This window comes from Chenopodium quinoa, unplaced genomic scaffold, assembly GCF_001683475.1.
Source record: "Chenopodium quinoa cultivar QQ74 unplaced genomic scaffold, ASM168347v1, whole genome shotgun sequence".
NCBI lineage: Eukaryota > Viridiplantae > Streptophyta > Magnoliopsida > Caryophyllales > Amaranthaceae > Chenopodium > Chenopodium quinoa.
The window spans coordinates 320093-332884 of record NW_018745395.1 but is presented as its reverse complement, the minus strand read 5'-3'; the positions used below and the strand labels follow the sequence as shown (position 1 = coordinate 332884).

Here is a 12792-nt window from a genome sequence, read left to right as displayed (position 1 = left end):
AAGCTGCAACAAAATTTTAAAATTAGGTGGTTCCCTGCAACAATTTTTTTTAAAAGGTGGTTATTTGCAAAAAGTGAGATTTAAAAGGTGGTTAAATGCAAAATTTCCTTTAACTTTTAAAGAAGTAAAAATTTGCCAATTGCAGCTGTTTAAAGTTTGTATTTTGCAAATTGCAGCCATTTTAAAAAAAATTACAAATTACAGCCCAAGAGTTCATATAAATTGTAAATTGCAGCCTGATTCAATTTTTTCATCGGTTTACGTATCGAAAAATAAGGCAATGGGATCAAAAGTTCATAACCTATTGGTTAACATTAGGACCAATAATAGTTTTAACTTCCTTCCGTCCTTACCAATATTTAATACTTTATATTGTCCTTGTAATTCATCTAGATAAAAAACATTAAAAAACAAAACAAAACAAAAATCGCGACCACGGTGGAGAAGAAAACCACATATTGCACACACTATTCATTTTGCATCATTTTATCCACACCACACCACTCTAAAAACTCTAGACGAGAGAGAGAGAAAAACAATTTTCAATAATCTACATCACTTCACCACCCACCCCACCCTTTCCTAATTCCAAAACTATCAATAATCTAACCCTAACCCAAATATCTATCAACTTTAAGTATATCACTAGTATTCTACTGATAGTCTAATACCAATACTAATACATTTTTTCTCTCTCTTCCTTTCTCCTTCCTCAAAGTAGTTGATTGATTGATTGTTCGTTCTTTACATACATTCTACTACTATGTTCATATTCTTTTCTCTCTTCAATCTTACGGTTTTTCATCTCCTCAATTTCTATTCCCAATTTCGTTGATTTTGTTCCTCTTTATCTTCCTTTTCTTATTCTTCATTTTCCCCCAATTTTCCCCTATTTTTTTTGGTTGGTTTTGAGTTCAATTAGGGTTTGTTGGTTGCTTTTCTGTTGATTTTAATGGAGCCTCGTGTTGGGAATAAGTTTCGTCTTGGTCGTAAGATCGGAAGTGGTTCTTTTGGAGAGATCTATCTCGGTTTGCTTCTTCTTAATCTTCACTTTTTTTTTTTTTTAGCAATTTAATTTTCAATTTTAATTTTTTTTGATGTTTTGTTTTGTTTTTTTTTTTTTTTTTTGCAGGGACTAATATTCAAACTAATGAAGAAGTGGCAATTAAGCTTGTAAGTTGTTCATTATATTTTGTTTTAATTGAATTTTGTTTGATTGTTTTACTGCCTTTATTAATCTGTATATTATTCTTATTTTGAAGCTGATGCTTAATTAAATTCGAAGTATTTTTGGGATTGCAGGGAAAAATTATTTAGAATTGAATTGGGTTTAGAAACTTGTTTTTTTTAAAATGATTGCATTTTGGGGTGATGATTGATTTTGGAATTGGAAAGTGGTATTATTTGTTAGTTGCTTATTTGGAAAACTTGTGTTTGTGTTGGTGTTAATGGAAATGATGATAATTTAATAGTTTAACTTTGAATTGTTTTGTAATATGAGAGAATTGTTTTTGGCAGATTTTGGTTGATGTTTGATAGCTTCTAATTTAGTTAAATATGTATGAACCTGTTGTTTAGGTATTGATGTTTTCAAGTAATCGAGTGTGTCCTACTTTGGGTATTCATGCATGATGTTAATTAGCATTGCTTTGCTTAGAATCATGATCCTCTCAAAGTTGTAGAACTTCTCCCTTTTTCTGGTGGGAAATGTTTGGTATGATCCTCTTTGCTTTTTGAAGAATGATTTTGGATACATCCCCGGAGTGAATTGTTACCACTTATGACATACCAAACTTCTCATTTTGCACTTAGTTTCCGATTGTGACTTGATTTGAAGTAGAGTTATGTGCCATGCGTACTTTTTTTACTTGTCATGCGTAGGGTATAGACTGGATACAGTGTGAATTTCAATGTACAATCAACTGATTAATTGTAGGGTGATATACTTTTCCTAAACATTTTTTTTTTTTTAATTTTTTATTATTTACATTTCTTTTGAGAACAATAGCTAGATATATAATAAGCAAAAATCAATATTTGAAACCTTAATCTTTCGGAAAGCATTTGGAGGCAGAATATGGTAGAAGAAATTTGTGAAGGAAGAGTGTAACAACTAAAAGGGATGATATGAATAGGGCCATCTACTTTTTTAGTTTATGCCTTGCTATCACTGAAATGGGTTTGAATTTTGAAAGAGTTAGTGCTGGTGCTTCTCACACTGATGCACAAATTATTTCCAGTTTAGGGATTGCTGATCTAATCTCATAGTACCACAAAGATGAATTATAAAGTAAACAAGAATGAAAGTATCAAGAGCTTTCTCATACAAATTTCCTTGGCAAGCTGCTGTTACCGAGTACTCGAGGTCTGCATGATGGGATATTAGAAGTAGGAAAAGGTTGAAAAGATGATATTAATTGAAATTAGGAGTATAGTTCTTGTCCAGTTATTTTATAGAATTATTTAGCTCATGAAATAAATGGAAACAATAAATGGAAATGGTCAATTTTGTACAAAGTAGAGAGAAGGGGAAGCATTGATTAAAAAAATGTTTTTATCTTTATCTTTATTTTCTTAATGAGAAAACAACTTTGTTTAAAGAGATTAAATGAAAAAACACAGAAGAATTTAAAAACCATCCCTACCCTTGATTACCTTTACACACACAAATGGTATTTCTAATCCCATCCCGTGCATTTTTTTTCTGCCACAAGAACCTACTTGTCAATGGCTTTTAAAACTTTTATTGTGAGAAACACTTTTGCCATTGATTCATTGACCAAAACTTCTTTGATTCCATTATCTTTAAGAACTGATGTCTTATTTTTTAGGCAATCAATAATTTGCTGATAAAAGTAAAAAGCAAACATTTAACATTAAGGGGAGCATGAGATGAAAGAATAATGATTTCTTACAAAATATTGTGACCGATAGATCACAGCATACAGCTGTATAGCTGACTAGCAGAGTAATGCAAACTCCTGGAAGATGTGACTGCCAAAGGTCTTTCAGTGCAGGTCTCCAATGGCTAGATCTCTGTCGATGTGGCCCTTGTGATTGGAGTGTGAGAGAGAGGGGCGGTGGGTTGGATCACAAAACATATATTGTAGTCTCCTCTTCTTTTGAGGTTTTCAAGGCACAAAACATATATTGGAGTCTCCTGCAAATTAGAAATATTGTGCTAGACAATGTTTCCTAGTTTTCAAGATCATGGTATGTTACGAGAGTTGCCAGGTGTTTTGTGGTGTTTCATGTCCATTTTCCGGCTCCTTGAGATTTAGTAGCATTCTTTCTTGCTATTTGAATTTTAGCTCTTATGGGTACATTAGGCTAATTAATTATTAGAATGCTTTTCATATGCTATTAAGTATTAATTGGGTTCTTTCTTGTGAGGTATTATTCTTTTTTTTTTTAAATAAATAAAATATATTATAATGATTTCAAAATGTGTAAATGAGGTTGGTAGGAAAGATGAACAGTGAAATATAAGTGGGTCATTACCAAATAAAGATGTGTTGAAATTATAAAACGGATGTGAAAGGAAAGTGTTGCGATTGTTACGAAATGGAGGGAGTACATATTAGCCTAATTCCTTAGTATCTCCCATTCTCCCTTAGAGAATACTTTTGGAAAGCTCTAGCTGCCTTAGCTCATAAAGAAGCTAGGAAAGTCACTTTGTATTATAGCAAATTAAGCAAGATTATTACCAATTCTTTTAACCCAAACACACCATTAGAGTGCCTTCACTGCATAATAAAAGCAACTTATATAACCGCCCCTGAATGGTCAAAGAGTCTTTTTCAAAGATAGACATCCAATTCACAGTGAAGGAAAACATGTGAACAAAACTCACTGTTAGCTACGCATTTGGTGAGGTGGCCAACTTTGATTCACACTTTTGAAGCATATCATTTGTGTTGATCCTTTTCTAAGCTAGCTTCCAATAAAAGCTCTCACCTTAAGTGGTACCTTCACTATTTAGATGAAATTTGCTATTGGTGTGATATTTAGGGACCACAACATGACAAACTTGTTTGCTAATCCCAATATAAACCTCACCAATGGAGTAATTAGATAGGCCTTTTGTGAGATAAATTTCCAAGGTAAATTGCGATTCTACCAGACAACACTTTGAACATTTATGACATTACATTGTACCCCCTTGATATTCTCTATACCAAACAAGATGGTCTCTCAAGAAAAAAAAGAAAAAGAAAAGAGAGAGAGAGAGAGAAAGGAGATATTATTTGGATAGTGTGCCAGTGATTGTGATGGGGGCCAGCGATAGTTTCTTGGATGAGTTGGGGCTTATGTCTATAGCAAGAGTAAACCTCCAGCATTTTTTAAGACAACCCCATTAAACTCCAATTCTCCATTTTTGTATAGGACTACACACCAAACCTCAACTCACAAGATGGTCTCTCAAGAAAAAAAGGGGGAAAAAAAAGAAAAAGAAAAGAGAGAGAGAGAGAGAAAGGAGATATTATTTGGATAGTGTGCCAGTGATTGTGATGGGGGCCAGCGATAGTTTCTTGGATGAGTTGGGGCTTATGTCTATAGGATGGAGCCTTGGAACCTTTTGCAAACTGAAAGAAGAGAAATATGTTAGTCAGTGGGCATATATAAGATGTCATTTTCCGCTTGGAACCAACCAAAGTGAGTTGGCATATTTATCTACGGCCATGTCTGCTATCACTTTATCCTCCCGTTATCAGTTTATCTTCTTTTATTGTTATTTATCTTGATCATGGCGTGCTGTGAAGTGATGTATTCATATTGTAAGAGGGTCCATGATCCATCTTATTGATGCATCTAACAGGATTTTTGTTGTTTTAGGAAAATGTTAAGACAAAACATCCGCAATTGCTCTATGAGTCAAAGCTATACAGGATTCTGCAGGGAGGAAGTAATGGATTTTACAGCATTTTATACGTGAATATAGTGAAATTCATTCAGTTCCTTTTTTCCCTTGGTGTTATCATTTTTATGGTATCTTATTCCTGGTACTGGTTCTTTTGCAGCTGGGATTATGAATGTGAGATGGTCTGGTGTAGAGGGTGATTACAATGTTCTTGTTATGGATTTACTTGGGCCAAGCCTTGAGGATCTATTTAATTTCTGCAGCAGGAAATTTTCGTTGAAGACAGTTCTCATGCTTGCAGATCAAATGGTATCTTTATCCGACTTTGATAATATTTGCAATTATTATATTTTATTGTTTCCATATTAATGTCAGCTTCATCTTTCAGATTAACCGGATCGAGTTTGTTCACTCAAAATCCTTCTTGCATCGTGATATTAAGCCTGACAACTTCCTCATGGGCTTGGGTAGGCGAGCAAATCAGGTAGCTGTTCTAAATTCTATGTCTTCATTTAGAGCTTTTAATTGGCAAATTGATTTCAGATAGCTTATATTACTGTTCATAAATAGGTGTTACTCGTTTAAGGAAATCATTTGGTTACCCTTTTTTTTTTTTTTTTTTTTTTTTTTTTTTTTTTTTTTGTGTATACTTTGATTCCCATGTGACAAGTTTTCGGGTGGAGTAGTGGGGGGGGGGGTGTATTGATATTTTCATATAAGAAAACCAAAATAAAAACAGTGAAGTTTGTTTTGAGACACCTCACATCCATAAAAATGTGGAGCGAATTTATTTTGAGGTGTGGGAGGGGAAAGCTGAAAACTGAACATTTGCACTGCTATACTTCTACCACCACCCGTAAAAATCAGTTGAAAGGCTCTTGTAGAACTAGAAGAGATAACTCTTTTATAACAACATTTCTATATTTTAAATAGCTGTAATTTTGTTTCCAGGTTTACGTTATTGACTTTGGCTTAGCAAAGAAGTACAGAGATACAACAACTCATCAGCATATCCCTTACAGGTTAGATAATAATTCTGGACATGATAGACTTGATAGTTGAATGATGCTGGTGTTTGCGTACTTATTTATACGGAACCTGAATGAGTCATTTTTGCAAAAGCAGTGTTTAACCATTGATATCTTTATTGCAATTTTTAGTTTGTTGAGATTGATGCTTTTATTCAGGGACAGATCATTTGCGTGTTTAGTTAAACCAGCTGAATCCACAATCATCTGGTATATAAAACAAAATAGGTTGGGGATTCCCACCAAAGTTTGTAGGCTTTGGGTTAAAGAGTTCTTACAGATGAAATCCGAATTTATGTCCGATTCCCATCTAGCTATAGAATGAGCTATCGTATTGTGATAGAATTAGTTGATTGAAACTCGTGGTTTAGTGGTTGCACTACCCTTCCATAGATCATGGTTTCAATTTTTCCTATTCATGATTCCTCTTACCTTTGTCAGCTTCTTTTTTTTTTTTTTTCCTTTTCAAATTTACTTCTATCGCTTGCTCTCGAACTTTGTTGATGATTAATGAGTTAATGAATCGTTTTCAAAGTTATTAAAATAGTAAAGAGCATATATAAATCATTTTTAAAATTCGGATATTTAATGTTACCCAACACATCTCCACACCACCCCCCTCCAAATGCTGGTTGCGCTCCAAAATTTGGAATGAATAATTGGATTTTGAATAAAGAATTGGATTTTGTTATATATATTTTGTTGGTTTTGTGTTCAAAGTTGAAATGGCTTTGAACCTACAACGTATGCGAGGCAGGGCTTCATCATTGCTTTTGTTTATTACTTCCTCCGTTCTAAATTAGATAACACGTTTTGACTTTTGACACTATTCATTAACTTTGCTTTGACTAACATTTGTGATTTATCGGTATAAAAAAAAACATAGTCATGTAGGATCTTGTTAGATTCATTTCAATATGTACTTAATTAAAATTCATTTTTTATTATTTTTTTATAATAATATAATTGAAGATATATTCGATTGAACCTTTGCATTGGAAAACGTGATAAAAGAAACGTGTCATATATTCTTATGAAGCTATGTTATCCTTTTTTAGAAGTGCCTTTTCTAACATCACTTCTCATTCGATTTCCAAAATTATGTTTTGGATCTTGGGCTTTGTTAATTTGGTTCATGTCCTAGTATTTTCCCTTTGTTTAGACGAGTCCTGAGTTTTTTTAAGAAGGCGTCAGAATTATCATTAGCCTTATAAGTATCATTATTAATTCTCTCTTAAGTTATGCATACTAACATAAAAACATGGCTATGTTGATCTATACGGGCATTTCTGGGTTTTGCTGATCTTTGTATCTACTTCATGTCCGGATAGGCTTTGACTTTCCCCCCCCTTCTTTTGGTTGCTTTATTTGTACTTCGATGGAGTTACTAAATGTTACTTACTGGTCTGTCTTTTGCTGTGACCTTATTTTTAGACACAAACTTTCTAGTTGTGGGATAAACCACACATGGTGTACTTAAATCACCCTGGGACAAGAAAAGAAGATGCGAAAATAGAGAGGAAGAGGGAGAGATAAAGAAAGCAAAGAGAGAAAGTAAAGACCGTGCAACTCTTACTCCTGATAAAGCTTTAGAGTCTGGACTATACAAACTTATCAATGCACTTGTTGAAGCTGTTTTGGTCACTACCTGTATTAGAAGTGTCAAGTGTGTTTATTTGCATGGCGTTAAATACTCCCTCCTTCCTACTTTAGTAGGCCACATTTTATTTCAAATCATCCCAAAACAATGTCAAAACTCATGTCTACTAACTTAAATTATGACTTTCTTATATTACTCGTACTATGTTTTTGATTTGATGTATAGGTCCTTATGATGTGCTTGCTTTCAACAATTGTACATAATATCAAGGATAACTTTGAAATTTCTAGCCAACTCCTAAAACATGACTTTTAATTAAATTTGGCATTTTAGAGTGGGACAAAGGGAGTAATAAAATTTTGTTTTATCCCAAAGAAGTTGTCTATTTGTGAATTTGTATCACATTTCAATGACACAAGTTTCAAGGTGAACATTGTTTGGCAAAGAGGGAGCCAGTGCGAAATACCTGCAAAATTCACTATTGACAATGTATCATATAATGAAATGCAATGGAATGAATCTTAATTGATTAAGTGCAGGTCCAATAGGTCATTTGGAAAGACTGCCACTCTGCTAGTGGCTACTCAAAAAATTATTATGAGTATTTAAAAGGCAAGATTTTCAAATGTTTCTCATATCTTTCTTTTGGAAATTGCAGAGACAATAAGAACTTGACAGGAACTGCAAGGTATGCAAGTATGAACACACACCTCGGAATAGGTAGGTTTCGTTGTGTTGTGATATAAGAAACATTTGGCTGCATTTTGATTTCATTTCAGTTCTATATCATTATTTTTAACCTGATTTGGTATTATTTAGAGCAAAGCAGAAGGGATGATTTAGAATCTCTTGGATATGTGCTGATGTACTTCCTAAGAGGCAGGTAATTGTCGAAACCCCTTACTGTATGTTATGTTGAGATTGATCAGAGGGCTCATGTTATAAGGTCTGTCATACAGTCTTCCTTGGCAAGGACTAAAGGCTGGGACTAAGAAACAGAAGTACGAAAGAATTAGTGAGAAAAAGGTCTCCACATCTATTGAGGTATTACATTACCGTTGGGTTTTTAAGACAAACTTATTTTGTTATTTTCCTCTTTTCTCATATTGCTTTCTGAAACTATTACTTATTTGTCAGGCCCTTTGTCGTGGTTATCCAACTGAATTTGCATCATACTTCCATTACTGTCGCTCATTGCGATTTGATGATAAACCAGACTATGCATACCTGAAAAGAATCTTCCGAGACCTCTTCATTCGTGAAGGTGTGCAGTTACTTTCTGTGTTTCATGATTTCAGAACCTCCTGTTTATTTCCCTTACCCTCTATTGTCCATCATTCTACCTGCTTTAATTTTTTTAATTTGCCATTGTCTATTTACCTATTTTCCATTTTTTATAATGTATGTTATCAATGTAGGATTTCAATTCGATTACGTGTTTGACTGGACTATTCTGAAATATCAGCAATCACAATTAGCCACTCCTCCTGCTCGCATAGCGGTAAGTGTTAGTGCGCACGAGGCTCTTCTCGTGGTTGGCCACTACTCTGCTCCTCTATCTTTCTCATATATGTATTTCCCTCATTTTGTTTGTATGCATGCTAGGGTGCTGGTGCTGGACCTAGTGCAGGTGTGCCTGTTCCTCCAATAGCTAACGCCGAAAGAAATTTAGGTTGGTTTTTTTTTTTTTTTTTTTTTTTTTTTTTTTTTTTTTTTTTGAATCAATAAGTTTTGGGTTAGATATATACAAAAGGGGGTTGGGGGTATATAAGTTGTGTAGCAAAAGATTGCATGTATCCCATTACTCTATATGACGTATCATTTTGGATGAACTATCAGGAAATAATTTATAAATGACCTTTCCAGGTGAAGAAGAAGGCCGAGCAGGTGGCCTATCTACTGGAGATAGTTCTCGACGAAGAATAATGTCTGGGGTACTTACGAATTCTGGAAGTCTATTGAAGCAGAAGAGTCCACTTGCAAATGATCCAGCTGTAAGCAAAGATCCTATGGTATGTTCCAAGGTCTAATTTGGGGGGTATATATAAGGGCAATAGACAACATGAGTGGATACAATAGATTCCTAATCTTAATGTGTTTGGAGTTTACTGTTTGCAATGACACAGTGGGTTTTGACATCTAATTATTTACTCTTTATTTTAAAATCTACTAAAGCCCAGGGCAGTGGAACAGATCTAAACCAACCTTTGTTGAATCTTTATCTCAACATCTCCTAAATTCTTCTTTTAACCTATGTTGATAAATGATAGATTCTTTGTAGTGCCCAGCATAATTTGAGGTAGAAGGTGTTTAGTTTTCCTTACTTCAGTTTGATGATTTGTTAGCTAAACTATTAATGTACCTTTTATATCCAAAGCTTGTTATTACAAGATTATGATAGAAGGGGTTGTTAATGAGCTTGTGTGTTTTCTTTGTGACATGTCCTATTTGACTATCTGTGGTAGTGCACTCCTTGAAAGATGATTTTCTTTATTTAATTTTATCACCTCTAATTGCCATCTGGCGAATGAAAATTAGTGATGATGCAGGTCAATAAATTTGAAACATGTACTTGGTTGTGGAGATGCATTACCTCGGACATTTTGGAAATAATCATTTTACATTATGCTCTAATTCATTGTCCATACCTTATCTACCAAGCTGTCCATAAGTGAATTTTCATTTTGTATTGTGTTGTGACTTCCTATGGTTTATAAGCATTTGATAATTTTAACTTGTATTTTCAGCTGTCAAGCTCAAACCCAACGGGGAGGTCTAGTGGTTTGTTAAAGCGAGCTGTTGTTCCCAGTAGTCGTGAAGCAATTACAGGAGGGAATGAGTCTGATCCTTCCCGTTCTCGTACAGCAGAGGCAAGCCCAGGCCCAGTGCAGAGGTTTTCAAGTGGCCAAAGAAGTTCACCCGTTGGATCCTCTGATGCAAAGCAGCAAGCCTCTGGTAGGATTACCAGCATTAAAAACTATGAGTCCACACTCAAAGGCATTGAGAGTCTGCATTTTGATGACGAAAGGGTCCATTAAATACACTCTTGCTCACACCACATTCATGTAACAATAATAATAAAAATGATATATTCGTGTGATTACACTAGTGATGGATCCCTGTAGTTTTAAGTGACTGGGCATCGCTGAAGGAAGACTTGGAGTTGGAACCATTTACGTTCAGAATGGAAACCAAGAGAACTCATGCTGTGAAGGAAGGTAATGCTTCTATACAGGCTCTTCTCTATTTGTGTGTACATCTGTGTCTATTTGCTGACAGATTTACTCGTTGTACCCTTTATGGGATTTGCCAGTGGTACATTGGGCATGATTGTAAAACTGCTACATTGTATTATTGTTTCATATTGCAGGTTATATTGGTTTACATCTAATGAGCCTAGGCATTTTTTCATCTTTACCAGGTTAAGCTGTATATGTTTGACTACTTTTCTTTGCTGAGGTTTCTCTTGAATTTCTTAAGGTTTTGAAACTTTAAATTGGTTGCCGGGTAATTCTGGGGGCATCACATGAATGTTGTAGGCGGCTGTAGCTAAGCGTTTGCATTTATGTGGTGTGCTCTGTCAAATGGAAGTATGCTCAAACATGTGAAGCTTTTCTTTTTCTTTTTTTTTTGAGGAAAAAACATGTGAAGCTTTTGGTTAGATTGAAATTGTATTTTTAACTTACGGAGAATTAACTTTTCATAACTTTTATTTAATTGCGGTACTGCATAATAATTAGAAAGTTGTGCTTTAAGAAGTAAGTCAAATAAAATGAAGGTAGTAAAATTTTGGCAGACAACCCTTCCAGATCTTTATAAGTTTTGCATTTATCAACCATTTGCCAATTAAGGTTTTTTGTCTTTATTATTATTACTACATCCGTTAATTATTATTTGCAACAAAGGAGTATGTGCAAACTCCTAGGCAAAACTTTTAAGGAGTGTTTAAGTGAGAATAATTGAAAAGAAGGGCATGTGATTAATCATTGAAAGAGAAGGAAAGGGGGACCCATTTTAAAAAAGAGGAGAGAAAAACTGAAATTTTGTGGATTTTAATTTTTCCACCTAAAGTTATAGCCAACCTTTTAAACTTTTCACTTTTTCATATCAAATTTTTTCCCTCCATGAATTTTTCTTTGAAGGGAGAGTATATAAACCTGGAGACAGAATTCAAAGTTAAAAATATTCATACAAACCAAAAGTTCTACCCTAACCAAATGACACCATGTTTTCATGACAAAAGTTAACACTAAGCTACCCTTCTAAAAGTAAGTAGTGTAAGGTTAGTAGCGGCATCCTTCATCTTCTAAGGTAAGTCTAAACAAAAAATAAAAAAAATAAAAATAATAAAAAAAAAAACAACCCTTACTTCATCACCAATTCTCAAATCTGCAAGGAATAACATTGCATAAATTTTAAAAAATGACAGAATTATACAATGAGGAATTTTTTAGCATAGATCAATTGCTAAATGATGAAGCCAATATGGAAACAGTGAGTCAAGCACCATTGAAGAAACTAATGGCATTGATCAAAATGTGATTCATGAAGAAGCAATGCAACAACCTAACGGCGGAAAGTAACTTACTGTTATGCAAAAAAGAGAGATCGTTGATTTTATTCTTGTGAAGTTAGACGGGGAGGATTTGCCACGAGGCTTTTTATCACAGCAAGCAAGGAAGTTCAATGTTCACAGATCAACATTACAGAGATTATTCAAAGACATAAAGAGACAAATTGCTGAAAGGAATGTGATAGATGTCAGAAGCAAGAAGCAAGAAGCTTGGAAAAACCGGACCTAAACCAACAGAGTATACAGATGAGTTTCTGTAGTCAGTCCCTTTGTACAAAAGGACAACCGAGAGAACACATACAAGTACCAATCAACCACATCCAACCACGAAATAACTAGACTAAAATGGGTTTTAAGTCATATGTTGCCTGCTGAATAGAATGCTAACCCAAAGTTTGAGGATATGCAGCAAGTCATACACACAGATTAAAAATGGTTCTACTTGAACCCAGAAACAAGTAGGTTTTACCTACTGCCTAATGAACCAAATCCATATAGGTGCCAACAGTCCAAAAGATTCAAGGTCAAAGGAATGTTCAGGGCAATGATTGGCAAGCCAATTTTTGACACCCATGGACATGTGCTACATGATGGAAAGTATGGAATCTTTCCATTTGTTTATGAGACCATTGAAAGAAAAAAAAATGCAAGAATAGAGAAGTTGGGGTTGTGGAAATTAAGGCACATCAAAATGTAAACAAGGAGGCAATCAGAGCAATGCTTCTCAACA

The 12792-nt window shown here is 34.3% G+C and overlaps 1 protein-coding gene across 1 annotated transcript; it reads left to right on the top strand.

Annotated features, from left to right (window-relative positions):
• The first annotated feature begins 344 nt into the window (after positions 1 to 344).
• LOC110712963 (casein kinase 1-like protein 2) lies at positions 345 to 10906 on the top strand. Its single transcript, XM_021891422.1, has 14 exons — positions 345 to 1028; positions 1133 to 1173; positions 4837 to 4906; positions 5022 to 5170; positions 5250 to 5345; positions 5813 to 5883; positions 8148 to 8209; positions 8309 to 8372; positions 8449 to 8533; positions 8627 to 8753; positions 8908 to 8990; positions 9095 to 9161; positions 9356 to 9501; positions 10237 to 10906. The coding sequence occupies exons 1-14, from the start codon at positions 953 to 955 to the stop codon at positions 10525 to 10527; spliced, it is 1428 nt and encodes a 475-aa protein (XP_021747114.1). The 5' UTR covers positions 345 to 952; the 3' UTR covers positions 10528 to 10906.
• The last annotated feature ends 1886 nt before the right edge of the window (positions 10907 to 12792 follow it).

Excerpts from the sequence above, each read along its gene's own strand:
- LOC110712963 (XM_021891422.1), top strand. The coding sequence starts at position 953 with ATGGAGCCTCGTGTTGGGAATAAGTTTCGTCTTGGTCGTAAGATCGGA. Across the intron at positions 1,029-1,132 it reads TTTTGGAGAGATCTATCTCG|GGACTAATATTCAAACTAAT; the intron begins GTTTGCTTCTTC and ends TTTTTTTTGCAG. Across the intron at positions 5,884-8,147 it reads CATCAGCATATCCCTTACAG|AGACAATAAGAACTTGACAG; the intron begins GTTAGATAATAA and ends TGGAAATTGCAG.